At 35.8% G+C, this 22,932-nt stretch overlaps 1 protein-coding gene across 1 annotated transcript in view; it reads right to left on the reverse strand.

The window, feature by feature from the left end:
• Window positions 1-4,683: 4,683 nt before the first annotated feature.
• Cbp53E (Calbindin 53E) overlaps window positions 4,684-22,932 on the reverse strand; it is a 295,119-nt gene continuing 276,870 nt past the window's right edge. Inside the window, 5 exon segments of the mRNA XM_067117208.1 lie at window positions 4,684-7,707; window positions 13,424-13,569; window positions 14,114-14,133; window positions 14,136-14,184; window positions 14,979-15,035. Of these exon segments, the coding sequence (XP_066973309.1) occupies window positions 7,470-7,707; window positions 13,424-13,569; window positions 14,114-14,133; window positions 14,136-14,184; window positions 14,979-15,035 (510 nt within the window). The 3' untranslated portion in view covers window positions 4,684-7,469.

Genomic DNA, 22,932 nt, shown 5'->3' on the forward strand with positions numbered 1-22,932 from the left:
ATACATAAGTTAATTAATAAATAAATAAAAATCTTACGTGTTTCTGTCACGTATGGATTCCAGCGTGTGGAAACGTGGAGTCTTTTAGAATTTATATTTTCGATGCCTAAAATATGTATTAAAACTAAATGAAGATTAAATTCGTTAATGTTAAAAGAATGAAATTGTCAAATTTTTATTACTATATAAATATATATATATATATATATATATATATATATATATATATATATATATATATATATATATATATATAATCAAATCTGTAAGTGCACCAAGGAATGAAGTAGGATAAAGTTAAATTAAAATATTATTACAAAAATCATAGGTCAATCTATTTATATAGTAATAAAAATTTGACAATTTCATTCTTTTAACATTAACGAAATTTAATCTTCATTTAGTTTTAATACATATTTTAGGCATCGAAAATATAAATTCTAAAAGACTCCACGTTTCCACACGCTGAATCCATACGTGACAGAAACACGTAAGATTTTTTATTTATACATACACACGGATATATATATATATATTATATATTTTATATATATATATTATATATATATATCCGTGTGTGTATGTATATATACAGATACATACCATGTTTTTCCTGATGGCATATTTTTCATAAGTGCCACTAGTAGCCTAAATTACTTATTCAACCACAAAAAAATACACACTTCTAAAAAAAGTCATTTGTCCGACCTACAAGCTCTGAAGGCAGTCTCAACCTTGCAGCTGTTTTTTATGTAATTTTTTTTTATCCCCGTAGTTTAGAGAAGACCACTTTTTGCTTATTTCTAAACAAGCTCAGTTAAATATTCTAGCGCCTGGCCCTAATCTTTCTTTCTTTCTTCCTCTCTCTCTCTCTCTCTCTCTCTCTCTCTCTCTCTCTACCCTATTCAAACTATGACCTGCTTTGCTTTGACAAAAAAAAAAAGGTTCTAGTTTCCCTTGGACAAGGAAACATGACGTCAAATCTGTTTCAGAATTCTACCTGGACATTCATTAAAAAAAAAATATATGCGTATATATATGTATGTATACATATATGTACAGTACAGTTTATATGTGTATATATATATATATATATATATATATATATATATATATATATATATATATATATATATATATATGTATATATGAAGCCTTGAACGACTATAGGGTTTCTGCAACCCGAACGAAATCTTCTCATGCGGGATAAATATTTCAAAAAACAAAATGATATACATTAGTAAAAGGTCAGAGCAACTAAAGAACGCTTAACAAAGAAAAATAATAAAAAAAACCCAGCTGCTATCAAGATTTTGCCCGCACGTAGACACATACCTTTGTTCATAGCAAATAAGTACTTTATTTAAAGTTTACCAAAAAAAAAACTGTTCATGTTTTTTGAGTTGATGACTATTATGCGGAGTAAATGTAAAAATGCAGGTTTTTAGTCTTCTGTAAAAGAAAACTATTGTGCCGGCTTTGTTTGTCCGTCCGCACTTTTCCTGTCCGCCCTCAGATCTTATAATCTACTGAGGCTAGAGGGCTGCAAATTGGTATGTTGATCAACCACCCTCCAATCATCAAACATATCAAATTGCAGCCCTCTAGCCGCAGTAGTTTTTTTCAAAGTTAAAGTTAGCCATAAGCGTGCTTCTGGCAACGATATAGGATAGGCCACCACCAGCCCAGTGATTAAAGTTTCATGGGCCGCGGCTCAAACAGAATTATATACGCTGTACAGAAAACCCGACTGCGCCGAAGACACGTTTTTTACTTGTTTTCAACGAGAACAAATAGATGCACTATTAAGTTAGATATTACTATCGTTACTAGCCTGTCCTCTCTGTGATAACCGCGATTATTAATAGTAAAAATAATATTGCTAATGCTGTTACAATAATGATGATGGTAATAAAACCTCACTATTGCTTACTTCTATTAATTTTTATACGAAAAAAAACTAAAAAACAATTATGTACTTAATAACCTCATGGGCGTGTCCATTTAGCCATAAAAAAATAATTGTTTACTTTTTCGTAACACACTAGATCGATTCACTTTGCATTGCTCATTAGTATTTTCGTAAAAAATAACAAGGTAACATGCGAGAGAGAGAGAGAGAGAGAGAGAGAGAGAGAGAGAGAGAGAGAGAGAGAGAGAGAGAGAGAGAGAGAGAGAAACTTCACCTGCTGATGATAAAAGCATGATAATATGGCTTAGTGGAACGCGGAGTTTTCTAACAGCTAGCTCAGATTTCATCAGTTAACAAACTATTTGAGCGATACCATTGGTATGAATATCAGTTACAAAGGAACATTCAGGGATGATGACAAGTGCAAATCTTTTAGCCCCCTCTCATCCAGGATGTAAACTGGATCCACTTAACAAGGAGTTTCAACCTTTATAAATTCTCTTTTCCTAGTCCTATGTTTATAAAAGCTGTCCCAAACCTTTGAAGAGCATGATGGACATCAAAGTTAACATCGTGAAAATCTCTCATGCTCATGCTAATCTAATTCAAGGCAGCCGGAAGGAGAAATGACCAAACTTGAGGTCAGGAGATAAGAACGGAACCAAATTGCCCACTGAATGATGACCTCCATGTTGACTTTATCTGTGAAAGATTCTCCAATGAGAATGACCGTCAAATGCAAAAGTATATTAAATGACCCACAAGAGCTCATTCTACTATACAAGATCAGGCGAAGATAAGGCCTGGAGAAAGGCATATCTTGAAGACTGGACGGTATTCGTTCTAAGCTGAGAGAACTGCGTCTCTTTGCTTCATTTGTTTGTTATCTGGGCCCTTCCCGACCTCCTCCTGCTTTCCATTATGTTTGAACCTAGGCAGCTAGGAAGGAATATAGAATTTTGGCCAAATGCCAAGCACTGGGACCTATGAGGTTATTCAACGCTGAAAGGGAAACTAGAGTAAAAGGTCTGAAAGGTGTAACAGGAAAACCTCGCAGTTGCACTAAGAAACCATTGTTTGGAGAGGTTGGCAAGAAAGAGGGAAGAGAGTGAATATGAATAGAGTTACGGTAAAAGGAATGAAAGGGGTTGCAGCTGGCGGCCGAAGGGAAGCTGCAAAGACCCTAAAGAAATGCCTGCAGCAACTGACGATACTGCCCCCTTACAGAACAGGTAGCTAGGCTATAGTGGTATAGCTTGTTGACGGCAATATCCACTCAACAATTAGAGTACACGAATTTGACTTACCTCTTGTACGTAATGATGCTTACAAATTCCCAGGCCATCATGATGTATTTGTGGCCGAGGATGCATCGGTGTCATGACTTTAAATTCAAACCAGTGTAACGGCTTTTCGATACAGCAAAATCGGCCTACTACTTGCTAGTGTTCTAAACTCTTTGTATGGATGGGTTGTTATTCTCATCTTTATTTCTGCCTTTTCACTTAAATGTCAGCTGGAGAGAGTTGATGATTTGCAAATGTTTCACTGGAATAACGCCATTTACCTTTGCCGAAGGGTAATCAACGTATTCGTAAGCAAGCACGGCTTATTACAGTACGTACCTTTGCTCAAGTGTAAACAAGAGACTTGGGCACTTGGCTGCTCATAGTTAACAAACTTAGGGCCAATGATAACAGGAATCGTACAGCATGTTTATACTGTAGATGGAAATTTACTTTGTGTCTTATTTTGATGAAGATTCAGTTAACAGTCAATTGAAAATAACATGTCAGGGCATAGGTATATGTATCATACGCCTGGCAGCAAGTATTCTTTAAGCTTATTCCCAACTGGCTATACGTACAGAAGTATAGGCCTAGGTTTGCACAATGAAAAATCTCCATATACCGGTTCATAGAACCCATGAACAGAATTTGAGAATATAACTGTAAAATAACCAAATATTAGACGTATAATATTCACTAGTCAAATGCATACAACCAAGGTCTAGATTCTCTAGACCTTGCACACAACTACTGGAACAAGGGAACAAAATTAATACACTCGAAGGGATTTGAGATTCATTCACACCACACTCTATAAGGATTCGAGAATGAAACTGCCGGGTAACAGAAGACTTTTATTTCTTATTGAAAATGGGCGTTACAGTAAATGAGAATAAACCATTCAAGTTGAAGAGACGACAACTTCTATCCTATACCATTCAATTTAAATTACCTTAAAAATGAATTGCATTCCTTGAAAAAAGTTTTAGGTTATGACTTCTAAAAAGTATTATCATCGACATGACTAACCATAGTCATCATGAATATGTTGTATATATATATATAAATATGATGTGTGCGTTCAGTTAGGATATGCAGGTTGCAGAATCTTAAATTCTATGACACCAAATCACTGACACGTCTGATATTGTAATTCCAGTTTTCCTTTTTCTTTTCAGTGTTGAATTCTTTCCTTAAGCCTAGAGTTTTTCTCTAAAGGACGAAAACGAAGAGGAAAAAATGAAAAAAAGGAATCAAAAAAGGGTTATTTTCCTCTCTCTCACTCTATGATGAGAAATCACTACTTGTGTGTGTATAAGTTTTCAACAAACACTAAACGGGGTTATTCCTTTCAAAAAAAGTCTCTGTCTGAAACTTATTGGGTCTTGTTCCAAAGCTCGCGTCGGATTTGGTGTCATCCTGTTTGTCAGCGCGAGACAGCCTTTTTTTTTTTTATTTTGTTTTACTACTGATTTATCAATATTTTTTTAAATAATTTTATTTTATTACATTAGTTTATACCATGACTCACACGACGCGTCAAAGCAACACGGGTTTAAGTGACAAGAATTTTTTTTTTCTTTTTTAAATTTTACACTTCTTATTGGTCACAGATTACCTTTTGTCAGGAAATCATAAAAAGAAACGATTAAGGAACCAACGCAAAAAAATTATCAGACAGAGTTCTCGCGAAATACATTTGGGAGAACTCAAGTCTTCTTCTTGTGGCTGAATCGTTCATAAGAGCCGTAGGAGGGACAGAGTCTCCTCCTGACGGCGATGAGAAAAATGTGGCGGTTCATTTGTGACTCCATTTGGACAGTTAATCGTTACCATAATACATAATATGCTTTCGAGGCTTGTTAATGTATGCACTGTACATTGTAATTGTTTTCCATCTTGTTTAGGGACTTTCTAAAGAATTAAAACACATTTTAACACTTACAATAATATTTTTTTTACCATATTGCTTGGACTAGACACCGACAGTTTGGCGTTAAGGGGAAATTGAGCATAATAATGCAATAAATTCAGTCAATATTTAATGTTTTTTTTTTTTTAAATATTTCCTTATATACCACACTTTTGCCTTGACATATTTACTGCTAATTTCTAAATGCACCATACAATTTTGTCCATCGTGAATTTGAGAGGAGAAAAGCATTATCATTAACGAATGTCCCTCACGCTAACTCTACGGCAAAAAACAGTCTATATTCGATGTCTATTCCTGCATTTTGGTGCAATCAACAACAGCTAGTACAATTTCCATCTGAAAATAAGCTTTAATATTACAGCTTAACATATATGATAAGAGTTATGAATAGATATAAAGTTGAAGACGTTTCCAATATAGTTGAGAAGATTAGAAAGTATAGGAAAGAACGTGCAAAAATGCTATTGCAACAAGGAATGAAAGAAGGTTTTACATTAGGTACCCTTTAAATTATTCCAGTTTTCTTTGGTCCAAAGTGACTCGTAGAAAACGTGACATTTAGGGGAAAATATCTTATTTCAGGTATTTCCTTATGCGGTAATATCCAACTCATTGGTTATAAAGATTTCCTCAGCTGGGTCCCAGCGTCTGGTGAATTGAAAACCTCAAAATACATTTTGATTTTGGGAAAGGAACGATAACTAGAAATCCGTGAAACGATAAACGGCGTTACCCCTTTAACGACAGACGTGAGCACAGCATTGTTGAAAATAAAATATATATATATAACAAGTTTTAGCCTATGTATACAGATTACGCACTGAAATTCAATCGATTTTTCGAAGGCAATGTCGACCCAAATGGCCTGAATTTCCTGGACAACAGAAATTCTAAGCCAAGTTCTCGATTCCTGCGAAGGAGCGCCACGGGCCAACACGTAAACGAGTGAAAAAACGTTAAGTCATTTACAGGTTGTCCCGTCGAGATTTGTCCGGCGAGATCTATTGCCTGGTATGCAGACTAAGCGGAGACTTTCTTTTTTCTTCTATAGAACTTGGCATCCTTATAATTATTATTGCTTGGAGATTATAGGAAACTGGCCTATAACGATCTAAGGGAAACTTTGGACAAGATGAAGGTGACTATATTTCGTCCACTGCATCGGCACACAGGCAAAGGGTCCAGTTGTACCTCCCGGACAAACTGCACCAACGCAGATCTAGAGAGTTGGCCCGGAACGTTCAGTTGGCCAGCAAATTCGTTTCCCGATGGAATTGGATTTCTTAAAAGGCGAAAATTCCGTGTTCCGAATAGATTTCTGTCCTTAACAGACGGAAATACACTTGGCGAGCCAATTTCTAAGAGAGGAACCCTCCTCATTCATAAGTGCAAATCATTGGTTACCATTTGGTGAATTTTAGGAGCTGACCCCAATTTGAATTTCAGCAGAACATCGGCACATGGACGCGATTCTAATAATTTGTGCTATCGTCCCACACAACGGCAGCTGTGCTCTTGTCTCGAAACACACGCAAAAAACTCAAATAAATCAAGTAACATGAGTGACAGTATCATTATCAAGAGAAACAGGGAGAGAAGAGTTTATTTCTGCTAACGCAACGGCTATAAATCTATTATATCCTCGCCTTGCTTCGTGTGGCTGACGTATTCAAATCAATTCTTCGACCACCTCCTTCGTTGACTTTCCTGAGACTCACGATCCGACTGGTTTTTAAAACTGTACATTTTTTATATATATATATTTTTTTGGTCATATTTCTTTTGTTAGAAAACGTTAGCTTCCGGGGCTAATCATACAAAGGCTATATGTTGTTAAGACTTTTTAAGACGTTTTTTTTTTTTTTTGTGTTAACCAGCGTTAGGTCCAACATAGAAAAGGAGAAGAAGAAGTCGCCCCCTTTGAGGCTGATTCAAGTATAGCTTGGAGATGGATAAAAACTGGCTGAATTTCACTTTCTCTATGGCAAAAGAGTTTCATCGAGAGGTTAGTTAGGTTAGTTAGTTAGTTAGTTAGTTAGTTAGGTAGTTAGTGATAACAGTATGACGAAGCTTTAGCGAATCGGATTATTCATAATAATAATAATAATTATCTGCCTTATGCCATGTAGTAGCTTGTAGCTTACACAGAGAGAGAGAGGTAGCCAAGCCTTCGAAACGTACACACAACAAAGCTGGTCAGAAACTCTTTCTGTCGTCTCTCGTCCACTACGAAATGTATCTTCATCATAAAGATCTTTCCCCCCCCTATCAAACCATGCATCATCATCATCATCATCATCATTATCATCGTCAGCATCATCATCAGCATTCATCAAACGTCTTCTTCAGTTATCAACTCCTCATCATCATCATCATCATCATCATCACCACCGCCGTCATCTCTCTCTCCTGCCGGGTAATTTAAGCAAGGGTTCTTCGCGACTAACTGGTAGTGCTGTTGGTTCCGAGAGTACGGTTGACGAAGTGGCGGACTCTCAGTTTCTGCATCTTCAGCGCCTTCATTCCGATGGTGGCGATCTCGGCGAGGGTTGTTGTTGGGGACTCCGCCTCTGTGGGGGCGAAATTCCACAATTAATAATAATAATAATAATAATAATAATAATAATTACGAGGTCGTCTATGTGTTCATGCGTGTTGGAGAAATCTTTTGATATTCACTTGACATAATAAAAAAATAATAATAATAATAATAATAATAATAATAATAATAATAATAATAATACGGTCGTGTGTTCATGCGTGTAGGAGGGTCAAAAACCCTTCAAAATTATCTTTTGATATTCCCTTGACATAATAATAATAATAATAATAATAATAATTATAATAATAATAATAATAATAATAATAATAATAATAATAATAATAATAATAATAATAATAATAATAATACGGTCGTCTGTTGTTCATGCGTGTAGGAGGGTCAAAAACCCTTCAAAAATATCTTTTGATATTCCCTTGACATAATAATAATAATAATAATAATAATAATAATAATAATAATAATAATAATAATAATACGATCGTCTGTATGTTCATGCGTGTTGGAAGGTTAAAAACCCTTCAAAAATATCTTCTGATATTCCCTTGACATAATAATAATAATAATAATAATAATAATAATAATAATAATAATAATAATAATAATAATAATAATAATAATAATAATAATAATGAAATCGTCTATGTGTTCATGTGTGCTGGAGGAAATACAATTTCACAAAAATCTAACGTTTGGAATTCAGTTGAAAACTTTAAGTCATTACACTGGAAACATTACATTTACTTGTTCTTGCATGGATAGCTGACAACAGCTGGAACAAACGTAAATACTGAATTATCTCTTCGTACTAATTTATGACAGCTGTTAACTATTTTCCATTCTTGACTAAAGATATTACAAATTATTTCCAACATAAAAAATATCATCTGAGAAGGAATGGGTCAAGTTTCACTTCGGAAAAGAAGTAAAATTAAAAAGACGTGATATTTCTCTAAAAGATAATGATTCAGATGGTAAGATAGCATCATCTTTGCCAGGCGACAGTATGGAATTAATGGTTACACTTACCCAATAGAACAAAAATGTATTAAAAAAACACAAGCTATAACATTATCATTTACATTTAAGAGATGATAAAAACGTGCATTAAGACAACAAATATATTTTAATACGAAAATACATAAACGTAATGCAAAGTTCAACTGTTATTTGGAACTGCCACATGAAAGACTTGGGTGATATTTATTAAACTTACCTGAAGCTGGTTCTGTTATTCAATCTCTAGTGAGATTTTTTGTCCTTGAAAAAAAGATACAGAGAATATAATCTCCCAAAAAGGAACAGGAAACTCAATTACATTGGCGTACTTTTACTAATGTGTGACAAAAATCATTCAGCTCACTTTTTAGATTATGTTTTTCGATGTGAAGTGAATGGCCTGTTCTGATGATCCAAGAGTTACAATTTGCCGATGATTTCGGGGCCAGTACCGAAATTACGGTAGCATTTAGTCACGCGTAAAAAGCACAATGATTTAATTCCCAGAATGAAAAAGCAGAAGACTAGAATGAACTGAACGCTGTGCTTGAAAAATTCGTTCTAAATGAACGAAGCAAATTTGCAATATGTATCATACAGTAGATAAATTTATATTACTGATAAAAGATAAATCGTACCAGATGTAAAATGATGAAGAGATTAATTTGTCAGGAAACAATTTCCCAGTGAACTGGAACCGTTCTGACACTTGAGCCACAATCCCAAAGCGTAACTCTTGTCATCAAAACAAGGTCGAAGGCAAACACGAACTCAGTTAATGAATATTTAGTTTGACAGCACATAACAAAGTGCTTCAGCCTGCGTCTCTGGAACACAAATTTGATTCTCTCCAAGTTTTGGTCGAAATTCACGAAACAAATTCGAGAGGAAAGAGACTCAGCTTGGGATGAATAGCGTCGTGACTCAGAGTGTTGGACGAGGAAAAGATGATATTTTTATACCGAAGAAAACTGGCCAAAGTTTCAAGAAAATTCCCACACCAGAATTTAAAGCATCGTGAAAATTCCTACGCCAGAATTTAAAGCAATATTTAAATAAAAGTACTGAGTTGTCAGGTTATTTCATTTTAACATGATTACTCGCGTCAACTGATTTGGATGGTAATTTCAGTTTAATGATGTTATTTACTTGTCAACTGACTTGTCAGATACTCTCAGTTCAATGATGCTACTTACTCGTCAACTGATTTGTCAGAAATTCTCGTTTTAATGATGCTACATCAACTCAGAAATTTTTCATGCTTAATCGACTTGTCAGAAATTCTCAGTTCAATGATGCCACTTAATCGTCAGCTGACTTGTCAGAAATTCTCAGTTTAATGATGTCACTTACTCGTCAATAGATTTGTCAGTAATTTCTCAATGAGTTTAATGATGCCACTTACTCGTCAGCTGACTTGTCAAAAATTCTGTTTAATGATGTCATTTACTCGTCAATTGATTTGTTAGTTATTCTCAGTTTAATGATGTTACTTACTCTTCAACTGATTTGTCAGAAATTCTCAGTTTAATGATGTCGCTCATCAACTGCCGTGTCAGCAAATTTCAGTTTAATGATGATCGTCAATTGATTTGTCAGTTATTCTCTTCAACTGACTTGTCAGAAATGCTCAGTTTAATGATGTCGCTCACCCGTCAACTGCCTTGTCAGCAAATTTCAGTTTAATGATGCTTCTTACTCTTCAACAGACTTGTTAGAAATGTTCAGTTTAATGATGTCACTTACTCGTCAGAAATTCCCAGTTCAATGATGCTACTTACTCGTCAACTGATCTGTCAGAAATTCTCAGTTCAATGATACTACTTACTCGTCAACTGACCTGTCAGGTATTCTCAGTTTAATGAAATTGACTTACTCATCAACGTCATGGCATTCAACGCAAGCCTGAGATAAGGATAAGTCTAAATTTGTTTGTCACTCAAACAATAACAAGACCATCGAATAAATCACTTTGGAAACAAGTAAGATGTTCCAGAAACGGCAAAGGCCGGGCATTTCCATTCACGAAATAGAATCTACAGTGAATACATCCGGGACTTACTCTTTGGTGGAGTGTGTGTGCGGTGCAATGCAGGCAAAGGGCTTTTTAGAAGAAACTGAAGAAAAATCATGCACACAAATTATAACAAGTTATGCAAATCATAATAGTCACCGAAAAAATTTGGCAGAAAATAGGCAAATGAGGTAACTTTTACAATTCGTTAAAATTCTTATTTAATTTTTTTTTTTTTTTTTGGAAGTTGGACAGCATCCCCTATTATTTTTTTTGGTGGGGGGCGGGGGGATTGGACAGCAACCCCTACTGATAAAAATCATACAACCAACTACCATCGTTTTCTTAAAATGTCATCTATCGTTGAAGCAAGTGAACTGCAAATTGTAAAAGTTACTTAAAATACAAATAATCGAAAATTAATGAAATATACAAAAAAAATACACTGTATGCAATTAATTGACCACAAGTGGGATTTCATTTTGCTTGATACAAGCAAAGGAACGCAATTTCCATTCAAGAATAAATGACTTTGAGGAGTGAACTGACTGAGTAAAGAATTTCATTCAACTTGAGAAAACTGTTACAGTTCTGTGTATTGATAGAAATTGAGGGTCACTGGAGAAAGCCTTTAAAATGAAATCAACTCTGAGTGTTTACTGTCAACATCAAAATAAGTGACGAAAAATAATAATAATAACGGGAATGCAGTTATTTATTTATTTATTTTTTGTTAATAGGTAGAGGACACACTAATTAGCCAAAATCATATCTGAGGAAATCAGTCGTAAATTGTATAACAGACTCAAACTATTCCAGGAAATTAAAAAAAAAAGATATCACAAAACTAAAATTAATAATAATAATAATAATAATAATAATAATAATAATAATCCTTTAAGAAAATTTAGCAAAAACACGGAGAGAAGCGTCAATTCCAATCTTTTTAAAAATTTCAAGATGACAGAAATCTTCTTAAATGAACAAGCATATGGCTATTGCAAGCATAAAAAAAAATGTTGATAAAAGAATGTTTTTTTTAATTAGGCATAAAAAGTACGTGCTTTCGCTCTGATCCATGCATTTATAACACATATAATGGTCTTCTCGTTGATGCTACTGAAGTGTTGGTAATGGTTTCTCCTGCTGTTATCTGTACTGTAATTCGTTTATTTGGAATCTGGAGAGAATGACGAAATATTCCGGCTGATGGTAATACACACCAATAAACATATTGGATGAACGCTCACTTGTCTCTTAAACCGCCCAAGAAAGAGATAAAACAGAATTGCATCGCTTCCAACTTTTTGTTTTGACGGAGCCTAAAACCAGGCAAGGATACTGAATAATGGCAGCGTAAGTGTATACTCTCATTACTTTTCTCATATATCTTTTATTTGAGAAATGCCTTGGCGAAATATATATATATATATAACAAAGTAGAAGACGCTAGTTCTTTTATTCGAGTTCAGACGTATTGCCGGCAATTTAATTTGTCTGCAATTTATCTTTACTGTTTTCAGAACAGGTTCCACAGACCCTCTTTCACGGCAAGCGTTTTGATTTCCTCGATGAAGATCCATGGTCATAATCCCTTGGCAAGAGATGATATTTTGAACACTTATTGGTCTTGAAAATCCCCGTGGAAGGCGAACGCAATAATATGCATTGTTTTGAAGAATATTGCATACAAAGGTAGACTACCAGATATACTGTATATCTTGACTTTGCACGCCCGTAGCTTTGTTTATATATTTTTTTTTTTAGCTGAACCGGACCAAATATGAGAACTTGACTAAAACGATAATCTTATACTTCTCAAAGCTGATTCGATAAAATTATTATTATTTACAAGCTGCACCTATCAGAAAAGAACAACGGGACGCTGCACGAATTTTACAAATGCACAAAGTTTATTAGAAGCCTCAGGTGAACGGAATGTTATTTTTCACAAACTGACTTAATTCTGTACGAACGCATGCATACTTGGGCACACAAGATTATACAAATTTAAAGCTTCCGTTTCCATACAGAAATTATTACATACAAGGCGATAAGAGCAATCCGCATGGGCAGCAAGAATTAGTTCGGTATTTTCACTTTCTCACGTGTTCCCACAACGTTGATTCGTTTCTGTTATTACCACTCTAAATCCTCTCAAGAGCATCTTGAGAACAGGTTTGATTTCTTGATCCATTTGAACGTTTGTATAGTATGCACTTTCTATCACAATAAATACCTATTATGCTCATTTTAAAGAGCGCTTGTCTCATGTTACTTAATTTTTTGTCCATGAATTATATTTCAGTTCCGTTCTCTTTGGCATTCAGTGGAGGGAGGAATGATAAATCAGATGACGGAAATGTCCGTGAATTTCTACTGTTATTTCAGACGCTTATCATTCACTATGGAGATCATTGTACCGCTTGTATGATTGATTACAATGGTAAGAGAATCTCGGAATTCCACCGTAAATTTACTTTAGTGTTTCGTGAAATTCATGAGCGTGAAATGATTACATTCACTTATCTAATTAATGATTATATTCACTCATCTAATTCCGCTGTGTAATGTACAGTAGGTGTTAAAGAGGACCATAATCAAAATGAAAAAAGGGGGGAATCATAATTCACCAATAAAAAACGGAATAAGAAGAAGAAGAAGAAGAAGAACGGGAAGAAGGGAGGAAAGATGATTCCCTCGGGCCACTCACGTCTGTATTTCGTCCTCGGCGCCATGTTTTGCCAGGGCGAGAAGGATCATCGTCAACTCTTTCTTGTTGATCTTTCCGTCTTTGTTGAAGTCACAGCCTCTCATGATGGCGTCCTGGAATTCCTGGAGGTCCAGCGCGTCGTAGTCCTGAAGGAACGGGGGAGCCGTTACAAGGGGAAGGTGTAGAGAGACTGGCGATTCGTTGAATGTGTGAAAGATACGTGTATATCTCAGGGGGCCGTTACAAAGGCAAAGCTACTATATCTGGGGGGAGCCGTTACAAAGGCGAAGCTCGGCTGCTACTACTACTACTCGATTCGAGTTTGTTTTGGAATGTTTTCTGGGTTACTTTGGATTTCGTGATGCAATACTATGAAGTCATAAGCATATCTTTTTAATGCAGAAACATATGTAAATATAATGAATGAATATATATATATATATATATATATATATATATATATATATATATATATATATATATATATATATATATATATATATATATATATATATATATATATATATGCATATATATATATATATATATATATATATATATATATATATATATATATATATATATATATATATATATATATATATATATATATATATATATATATATATATATATATATATATATATATATATATATATATATTTGTTTATAAATATGAAATTCCTTTACCTTTTTGACCAATTCCAAAGATCTTTGAGGAAACCATTCAATTCTTCATTCTCGATCGTACCATTATTGTCCTGTAAAAAAAAGAGAGTCCATTAAATTTGAGAAAACAATAAAAATAAAACACGCCAGTCCTCGCGGAGGACGTCGACTACAAAAAGTTAATCACAGCACCAAAAGGGAGACTGAAAACTTCAGGTCTCTAGAAAAGAGATTTGGCTATGAATGTAGTAAGTCTCTGGAAACGTAGAACAAGCTAGAAATTATACACAGGAGGAGTTAGGACACACAAACAGGCAGTTAGTGGCCAGAAGCACAAAATAACTTAGAAGAAGAAGAAGAAGAAGAAGAAGAAGAAGAAGAAGAAGAAGAAGAAGAAGAGAAGAAGAAGAAGAAGAAGAAGAAGAAGAAGATTATTTATTATTCTTCTTCAGAAGATGGACCCCCATTCATATGGAACAAACCCACATGGGACCAGTGACTTGAAATTCAAGCTTCCAAAGAATAGTATGGTGTTCATTAGGTATAAGTTAGAGGAGGTAAAGGTGAATACAGAAAGAAGAGATGTCACTCATTAAAGAATAAAAAAAAAATAAGTTAATAAATCAATAAACAGATCAAAAAATGTATTAGTATGCAAGGAAAATGGCATTAGGATAGTAATTGCATTGCATCTTCCTTGAACTTTGAAGTTCCAATTGCACGATATCCTCAAGGAGACAGTTCCACAGAAAGAAGAAGAAGAAGAAGAAGAAGAAGAAGAAGAAGAAGAAGAAGAAGAAGGAGGAGGAGGAGGAGGAGGAGGAGGAGGAGGAGGAGGAGGAGGAGGAGGAGAGCCACAGAAAATATGCTGGGAGGAAGTACTCACCCTGTCGTAGAGCGCGAAGACTCTTTCAATGTCCTCCTTCGTCAACTTGGACGCCCCCTGGGGAAACAGAGCGTCGTCAGAAGTGACAAACCACAAGGGGGACCAAATCATTGCGCATGGGGATGATTTTGGTATCCATATGACCGTCAGTTATATATATATATATATATCACACTTTTCCTACATACTTTCGAGAAGAATGGTTGGTACTGAGACTGACTTTTGGCACACTAAAGTTACGGGTATTTCAATTTTCCTCAACAGTCCGTGGTAGACAAAAAGCGGAGCGGCCAAGAGCTCTCTAATAGAGCTCGTCATCCATAACAAGAATCCTAGAGCTTTAAGTAAAAAAAAAAAAAAAATGTCAATTCAGGATCTCTGCAGACAAGTTCATTCAGTTTTAGAAGACGGATTCGTGTGGATTAAATCTGCACTAGTTCAGACTAACATTTTAATAAAAAAATATATATATGTATATAGTTTCATATCAGGATTTTTTTTAATACCTAGAGGCGAGGAAGGATGAGACTCGTACTAACAGAATACTAGAAATTTGTAAATATGCACTGAAGTGTTCCTTTCCCAATCTATCTCGTCTGTTCCTTGTCTCTGTCCAAGGAAGATAGATGAATGAAAGTACAACTTTTTTTTTTTTTTAGCTAAACGTACTTAACCTTGTTTTATCTGTTTATTTTCTAAAGAAAGTCAGAGAGAAGGATCTGCTCTTTAAGAGAAAGTTCCTGCTCTCTCTCTCAACAAACTTTCTGAAGAAAGTTAGAGAGTTAGAGAGAAGAATTTGCTCTTTAAGAGAAAGTTTCTGCTCTCTCTCTCTCATCAAACTTTCTGAAGAAAGTTAGAGAGAAGAAGCTGCTCTTTAAGAGAAAGTTCCTTCTTTCTCTCTCTCTCTCTCTCAACAAACTTTCTGAAGAAAGTTTGAGAGAAGAATCTGCTTAAGAGAAAGTTCTTCTCTCTCTCTCTCTCACCAAACTTTCTGAAGAAAGTTAGAGAGAAAAACCTGCTCTGTAAGAGAAAGTTCCTTCTCTCATTCTCTCTCTCACCAGACTTTCTGAAGAAAGTTGGAGAGAAGAATCTGCTCTTTAAGAGAAAGTTCCTTTTTTCTCTCTCTCTCTCACCAAACTTTCTGAAGAAAGTTAGAGAGAAGAAACCGCTCTTTAAGAGAAAGATCCTCCTCTCTCTCTCTCTCACCAAACTTTTTCATCACAAAATCCAACAAAATCTTCGATGCTTCTTCTTCTTCTTCTTACAATCTTGCAAACGAGTCTGATCCTTCCCGCGACTCTCTACTCAAAACATGACCTTCCTAGTTCTAAGGAAAATACATTACCATGACGAAGATGCATTCCTGTGTCCATTCTATGCAGACCTTAGACGATTTCTGCCACAATGCACGATGCAGTGGGATCACCATCTTCGTAATTTAATAAAGTTCATGTGGCATTGTTTATACACCATGCAGACTATTTGTGGGGCTAAGTTGTGCATTACCTACACTGAGTTACTAATTGTTCACCAACCATATTTTAAATGAATGTTACGTAAAGAAACATGCAAACATACAATGAACGTTACAAAAACAATCAGAAGAGTGGTAATTAAGGAAAAATATTTTCATGAAGTCTTTTATAAATAATTTTTAGTAGAATCTCAGTTATTCACACTTTTTTTCTTCTTCGAGTCAAGCGTTTTCGTGGCTGTAAACGCATAAATTCAGAGGTACTGTTATTCATAACATCACTGAGGTTCTGTGGGTGTATTGGTTCCTACAGGAATTTCCCCATTTCCATACGAGCTCCTCATCTGATTTCACTAGCACAGTTATCCATTTCAGGGACCACGAGTCATCGTTTTTCTCGAAATCTTTCAAACTAATTATTTGATCGAAATGGTACTTTGACACTGTACAAGACACCTCCCGCTAATTTTTGGTAATATAGTGCACTGTCAAATGGTGTTAGTTAAGGCGTTGACTCTTGACTTTTAAAGGCAAAGTCGCATGAGTCAGCAGAACTCATCTGCAGAATCGAACGTCCGCTATCTCCCATAGACAGGAAAGGGGGGTGGGAAGAGATGGGGAGGCCAGAAAGAGGGTTGAGGGAGGGATGAGGAGGGGAAGGGAGAGGGAGGGACGGGATGGGGATAAAGGACGTTCGAATGCATAGTTTGGCGAAGCTTGGCAACACCATGTAAGTCAAATAGTAAACGCCTTAACAAAAACCATTTGACAATGCACTATCGTACCAAAATTAACAGGGGGGTGTCTTGTACACTGTGTCAAAGTAACATTTCAATCAAATAATTAGTTTGAAAGATATTTCAGAAAAACGATGACTCGCGGTCCCTGAAATGGATAGCAGTTTGTTATAGTCCAAATTACGGCGGAATCAGAAAAGAAAAATTCTATTAGTAATTAATGGAGACGGCGAACACCGAATGGTATGATAAGCGTACAATTTTATAGTCGACTTCATAGGTTCGCATCGTATATAAGAGTTAGCCAGAGAGGAATCTTGTTATCGAGGAATTTGACAGGAACTCAAAAGGCCGCCCTTGCCTTGGGCTGTTCTTAGTTCAATTAATTTTTGTTTTCTCTGAATTCAATTTAAGGTTTAAACCTGTCATCCTATCGTTCACAGTGTGAAAGATAATTATTAATGCTGTTGTTCATTTAAAACTCTTAATAATAAGAATAAATATATATATATATATATATATATATATATATATATATATATATATATATACACAGTATATATATAGATATGTGTATATATATACATATATATATATATATATATATATATATATATATATATATATATATATATATATATACATGTCTATAAATGAAGCTATTATTGGTATTAAAAAGACAGTTGTATGTGTGGTGTGTGTGTGTGTTTGTGTGTATAAAATTTCGATGAAACCGGAAGGTCACAGTTGCCCAAGGCATGCTCGGTCACCCCAAAAAGTGAGGTCATGGATGGTTCTTCCCCAAGCAGCCTTCTGTACCATTTTCCCCCAAAAAGTGCAATGCAGTGCCCGAATGCAATGACTTTTGCCCATTTAAAGACAGAAAAAGAGAGAGAGAGAGAGAGAGAGAGAGAGAGAGAGAGAGAGAGAGAGAGAGAGAGAGAGAGAGAGAGAGAGTCCTTTCTTCCCAAAATAACATCTCTTCCTGCTTCTCTCAACAAGAGATTCACGGTAATTTACGAAGCATATACAAACAATATTAAAAGGACTATAAATATTACACTGAAATCTTTATGCGTGGTCCTTTTCTGTTGCCATATAAGACACCTGTTTTCAGTTCACTTTCTTCTCATACTTATTTGGTCTCAATATTCCTACGGACCTGGGTAATGAGGAACATATTAAGATATTCTCCAACATAATTCTCAACCGAAGAATTCTGCAGTACCAAAATAATTATCAACACCTCAGGTGGATGATGGGAACCTATTATCAGGGGGATGATGGGAACCTATTATCAGGGGGATGATGGGAACCTATTATCAGGGGGATGATGGGAACCCATTATCGGGTGGGTGATGGGAACCTATTATCAGGGGGATGATGGGAACCTATTATAAGGTGGGTGATGGGATTATCAGGGGGATGATGGGAACCTATTATCAGGGGGATGATGGGAACCTATTGTCAGGGGGATGATGGGAACCTATTATCAGGGGGATGATGGGAACCCATTATTGGGTGGGTGATGGGAACCTATTATCAGGGGGATGATGGGAACCTATTATAATGTGGGTGATGGGAACTTATCAGTTGGATGATGGGAACCTATTATCAGGTGGGTGATAGGAACTTATTATCAGGTGGATGTGGGAACCCGTTGTCAGGTGGATGATGGGAACCTTATTGTCAGGGGGATGATGGGAACCTATTATCAGGGGGATGATGGGAACCTACTGTCAGGTGGATGATGGGAACCTATTATCAGGTTGATGATGGGAACTTATTATCAGGGGGATGATGGGAACCTTTTATCAGGGAGATGATGGGAACCTATTATCAGGGAGATGATGGGAACCTCTTGTCAGGCGGATGGACGGAACCTACTGTCAGGCGGATGATGGGAACCTATTGTCAGGAGGATAACGGGAACAAACTGTCAGGCGGATGATGGGAACCTATTTATCACAATGTTTACAGTCCTCAACAGCTGATCATTGAAATTTCTAAGCAGTCCTGTTTTGAAGTGGATATTTTGTCATTTCGCATTCCTGAGAATTTTATAATGGGAATGGGAGTCTAAAGGGAATCTTCACTGGAGTCTACTGGGAATCTTAACTTGGTGGAAGAGTCTTACATTTAGGAGAGAAAATAATATTGAATTTTTGCCAAGGGCCAAGCACTGGGACCTATGAGGTCATTCAGCGCTGAAAAGGAAATTGAGAGTAGAAAGGTCTGAAAGGTGTAACAAGAGGAAAACCTCGCAGTTGCACTATGAATCAATTGTTAAGAGAGGGTGGAAAGTAAGATGGAAGAAAGAATATGAACGGAGGTACAGTAAAAGGAACGAAAGGGGTTGCAGCTAGGTACCGAAGGGACGGGGCAAACAGCGCTAAGTAATGCCTACAGTGCAACGCATGAGGTGCACTGACGGCAATAACTCCCTATACGCCGGGTACTTAGTCTCATATTCCCTACTGAAGATTTGACATCGTTCTCAAAAAGTGGTTTGTTATTTCAAAACGACCATTATGGAATATTTCTAAAATGGAAGTGTGTTTTGCAACTCCAGTATTCATCATATTTCGATTATATATTTAGTCCTAATAAATAATTTTCTGATTAAACCTAAGTCCTAAAATCATGTTTCTGAAAAACTCAAACTCTGAAACGTTTAAATCTACTGATAAAATATTTTCTTAACCCATAACAAAACTCGTATTGTACTGTTAAATCTAATTTGTCTTGAAAAGTAGCCCTTCCTTATTCAGAAAAGTCATATTTTTATCATTAACGGTTAAAATCAGTGGTACAATTACCATTTATCTTTCTAACCTTCTGAATCAGTGACCTACACTAAAATAAATTGAAAAGTCGACTGATTTTTTTTTTTTCAAAATAGAATCAAAATAGAGCCTTCGCGCTACCATTTTTATTTCACTGAAAGGACTTGTAAGTTTTTTTTTTAATTCATTACTAGTTTGTGAAAGACATACTGTAACCATATGAATTGTAATTACATTAAATAATGATCATACAGCACTAATATTGCATTGCAAAAATGACATCTGATACTCGCGAAGAGCAATGTCTTTCTTACCTGTGCTTGGAACCAATCAGTAAACCATATCTAGTATGGTGTCATTATACAAGTGATTTATAAATCTATTCTAATCTACGTAGAAGCATATGCAAAAAATTTTCTTAATGGTTGCAAAGAATGAAGCGAATATAATTAATATCGTCCTGCAGTTCGCGAGGACTTCAAAATCTGCCTGGCTGAATTATAATTCCGTAAAGCCAGCAGGTGACTCAAACTTTAATTATTAATAATAAATATATCAAATGATAAAAAAAGTTTAAATAAGCAAATATCTCGATTGCCATTGGGCCCCCTTTCCATCCCCATGCAGTTATCAGAGGCCTTAGATGGAAATAAGTAATAAGAAAGTATTTAAGCAATAATATCCGCACTCTTGAATGGTATTAAAAGATGCGAACGAGACTGGAAGATAAAAATATAGACGCAAACTAAGTTGAACCTTTGGGTCTACGTATGATAAAGGTGGGAGTTTGCTCTCGTGTGAGTGAATGGATCAACTGACATAAAAATCTCATGATGGAGAATATCGTAAGCTGCTGCAAAAAAGCGTGAAGTGCATCAATGATATGAACTGAAGGGGGAAAAAAAAGTACTTTACCTTCATTGCATCCTAGAAAAGGGCAGAAGAGATATAATAATGAGTAAGTTTGAGGTTTAGTGAGTGTCATCCCCAACAGGGCTATATAAACAGAACACCGATTATCAAACGGTTCTGGAATGAACTGAAGTATGCATACCTATCTTTACCATTTATATAATACTACTGATAATCAGTTATACAAAACTATATTTTTGTATTTTTTGTTAAATGTCCCTCCTAATGAGCTGAAGTAAGCATAGCTATTTTGACCAATCATATAATATTACTGATAATCAGTTACATCATTATTATATTTTGAGAGGTGTTGTTAGTCAAAGATAATGTAATCTACAGTGACATACTCAGTTACATTATTATTATTCTTTTTGAGAGGTGGTGTTAGTAAAAGATAATGAAATCTACAGTGACACCTTTGCTAGTGAATTTTTCACCAATACTGACTGAAGTGACCCAGTATGACTGTGGGTGGAACAAGGTATAAGGTACATTTAAGTCAGTACACTCTAAGTCTGTAATTCAAATAACTTCTTTACAATTTGCATCATGAATTACATTTGAATGATTAGAAATGAATGAGAATATACAATATCATATTGAATTTAAATGACAAATTTTCCTTGAATGAATTTTTCTATAAATTTTAACTTTTCTATAACTAACAACTTTTCTCTTGGGGGTGGGGGGGTCATGCATGATATAGCACAATTTTGGTAAAACTGCAATCACGAAATCTTCGAATAAGAAGGGGCAGTAAAAAGCAATTGCTTGGTGCAAAAGTGAGAACGGAAGTTGATTTCATCTAGAGCAGAGAAACTGAATGCTTTGGGTGCGACAAAGATTAAGACGATGAGGTAAATGAAGATCTAGAAAGGACATCGTTTGGGATCCTTGGTGGTGTTCTAAGGACTTCCTAGCGCAGTGGTTCTTAACCTTTTTAATCCTACGATCTCCCCCCTCCCCCGGACTCTTCAGGATATTACCGTAACCCCTATAAAAATATTGAAATGGTGAACCTTGTGAAAAGGTAAGATAAAACAAAATGACAGGAAGAGCTTGGCTTACTGAAAATGCCACGAACATTAACCTTGAACTAGTTGCACTCACCAAACTGGTAAAAGCCCAACTGGTTAAGCCAAATATATGAAAGTATATATTCTCCCGAACCCTTTGTGACCCCCCTGAGAAACACCAAACGAGCCCCCCAAGGAGGTCACGACCCCCAGGTTAAGAACCGCTGTCCTAGTGGGTAGGGGGACTCTCAGGCAGGTTGAATGAAAGGAGTGGATGGTAAACATGGGAATTGATAATGACGTTAATCAAGGTAAAATGTTTAGAAAGTAAACGAGTGGAAGATGAAATTATCGAAACGAATTATGGAAATCATGGGGAAGGAAGTTCATCTCCCTTGAAAGGTTCATAAGCAATATGACAAAAAAAAAAAAAAAAAAAAAAATAAAAAGAACTTTGGAACGAAAATGTAAGGTTCCAGAAAAGATTCTTATGAAGGCGGGGAGACTCTATTTGTAGAAAAATCTGAAACTAAAATCGGCAAAAGAAGAAAGTGATGACAGATCGCAATATTGTCATTCGCACGTATGCAGACGACAGAAAAACAGAGCTGAACATTCCAAGAGTTTATATTGCTAATATCAGACTGAGAAAGCATGTGTTTGTGGACTGCCCGCCCAGGTTGCACAGGTGAAAAAGGCAGTGAAGAGGCACCAGGCGTTGATGAGATTACTGCTGGGATGCTGTGTGGTCTATTGGGGTGTGATTCAATTCAGAGGCTGGCAAAGGGAGGAAGGCAGATCTCTGGTTTCTTAGCACAAGGGATAATCTAACGAAGGAGACGAATGACTTTGATCTAACGCAGGAGAGTGAATGACTTTGTTTACTATAAATAGACAGGGCTTACAGAGGGGCAGTCAGGGAGTCTGATGACAGGAAGGGATTTGATGGGAGAAGCCCACAGGGCTCTATACTGCCCTAAAATGGAAGACTGCAGTATCTGCAAAAATACAAATCTGAGAAAAATGGTA

This window comes from Macrobrachium rosenbergii, chromosome 2 (assembly GCF_040412425.1).
Source record: "Macrobrachium rosenbergii isolate ZJJX-2024 chromosome 2, ASM4041242v1, whole genome shotgun sequence".
Taxonomy (NCBI): Eukaryota; Metazoa; Arthropoda; class Malacostraca; order Decapoda; family Palaemonidae; genus Macrobrachium; species Macrobrachium rosenbergii.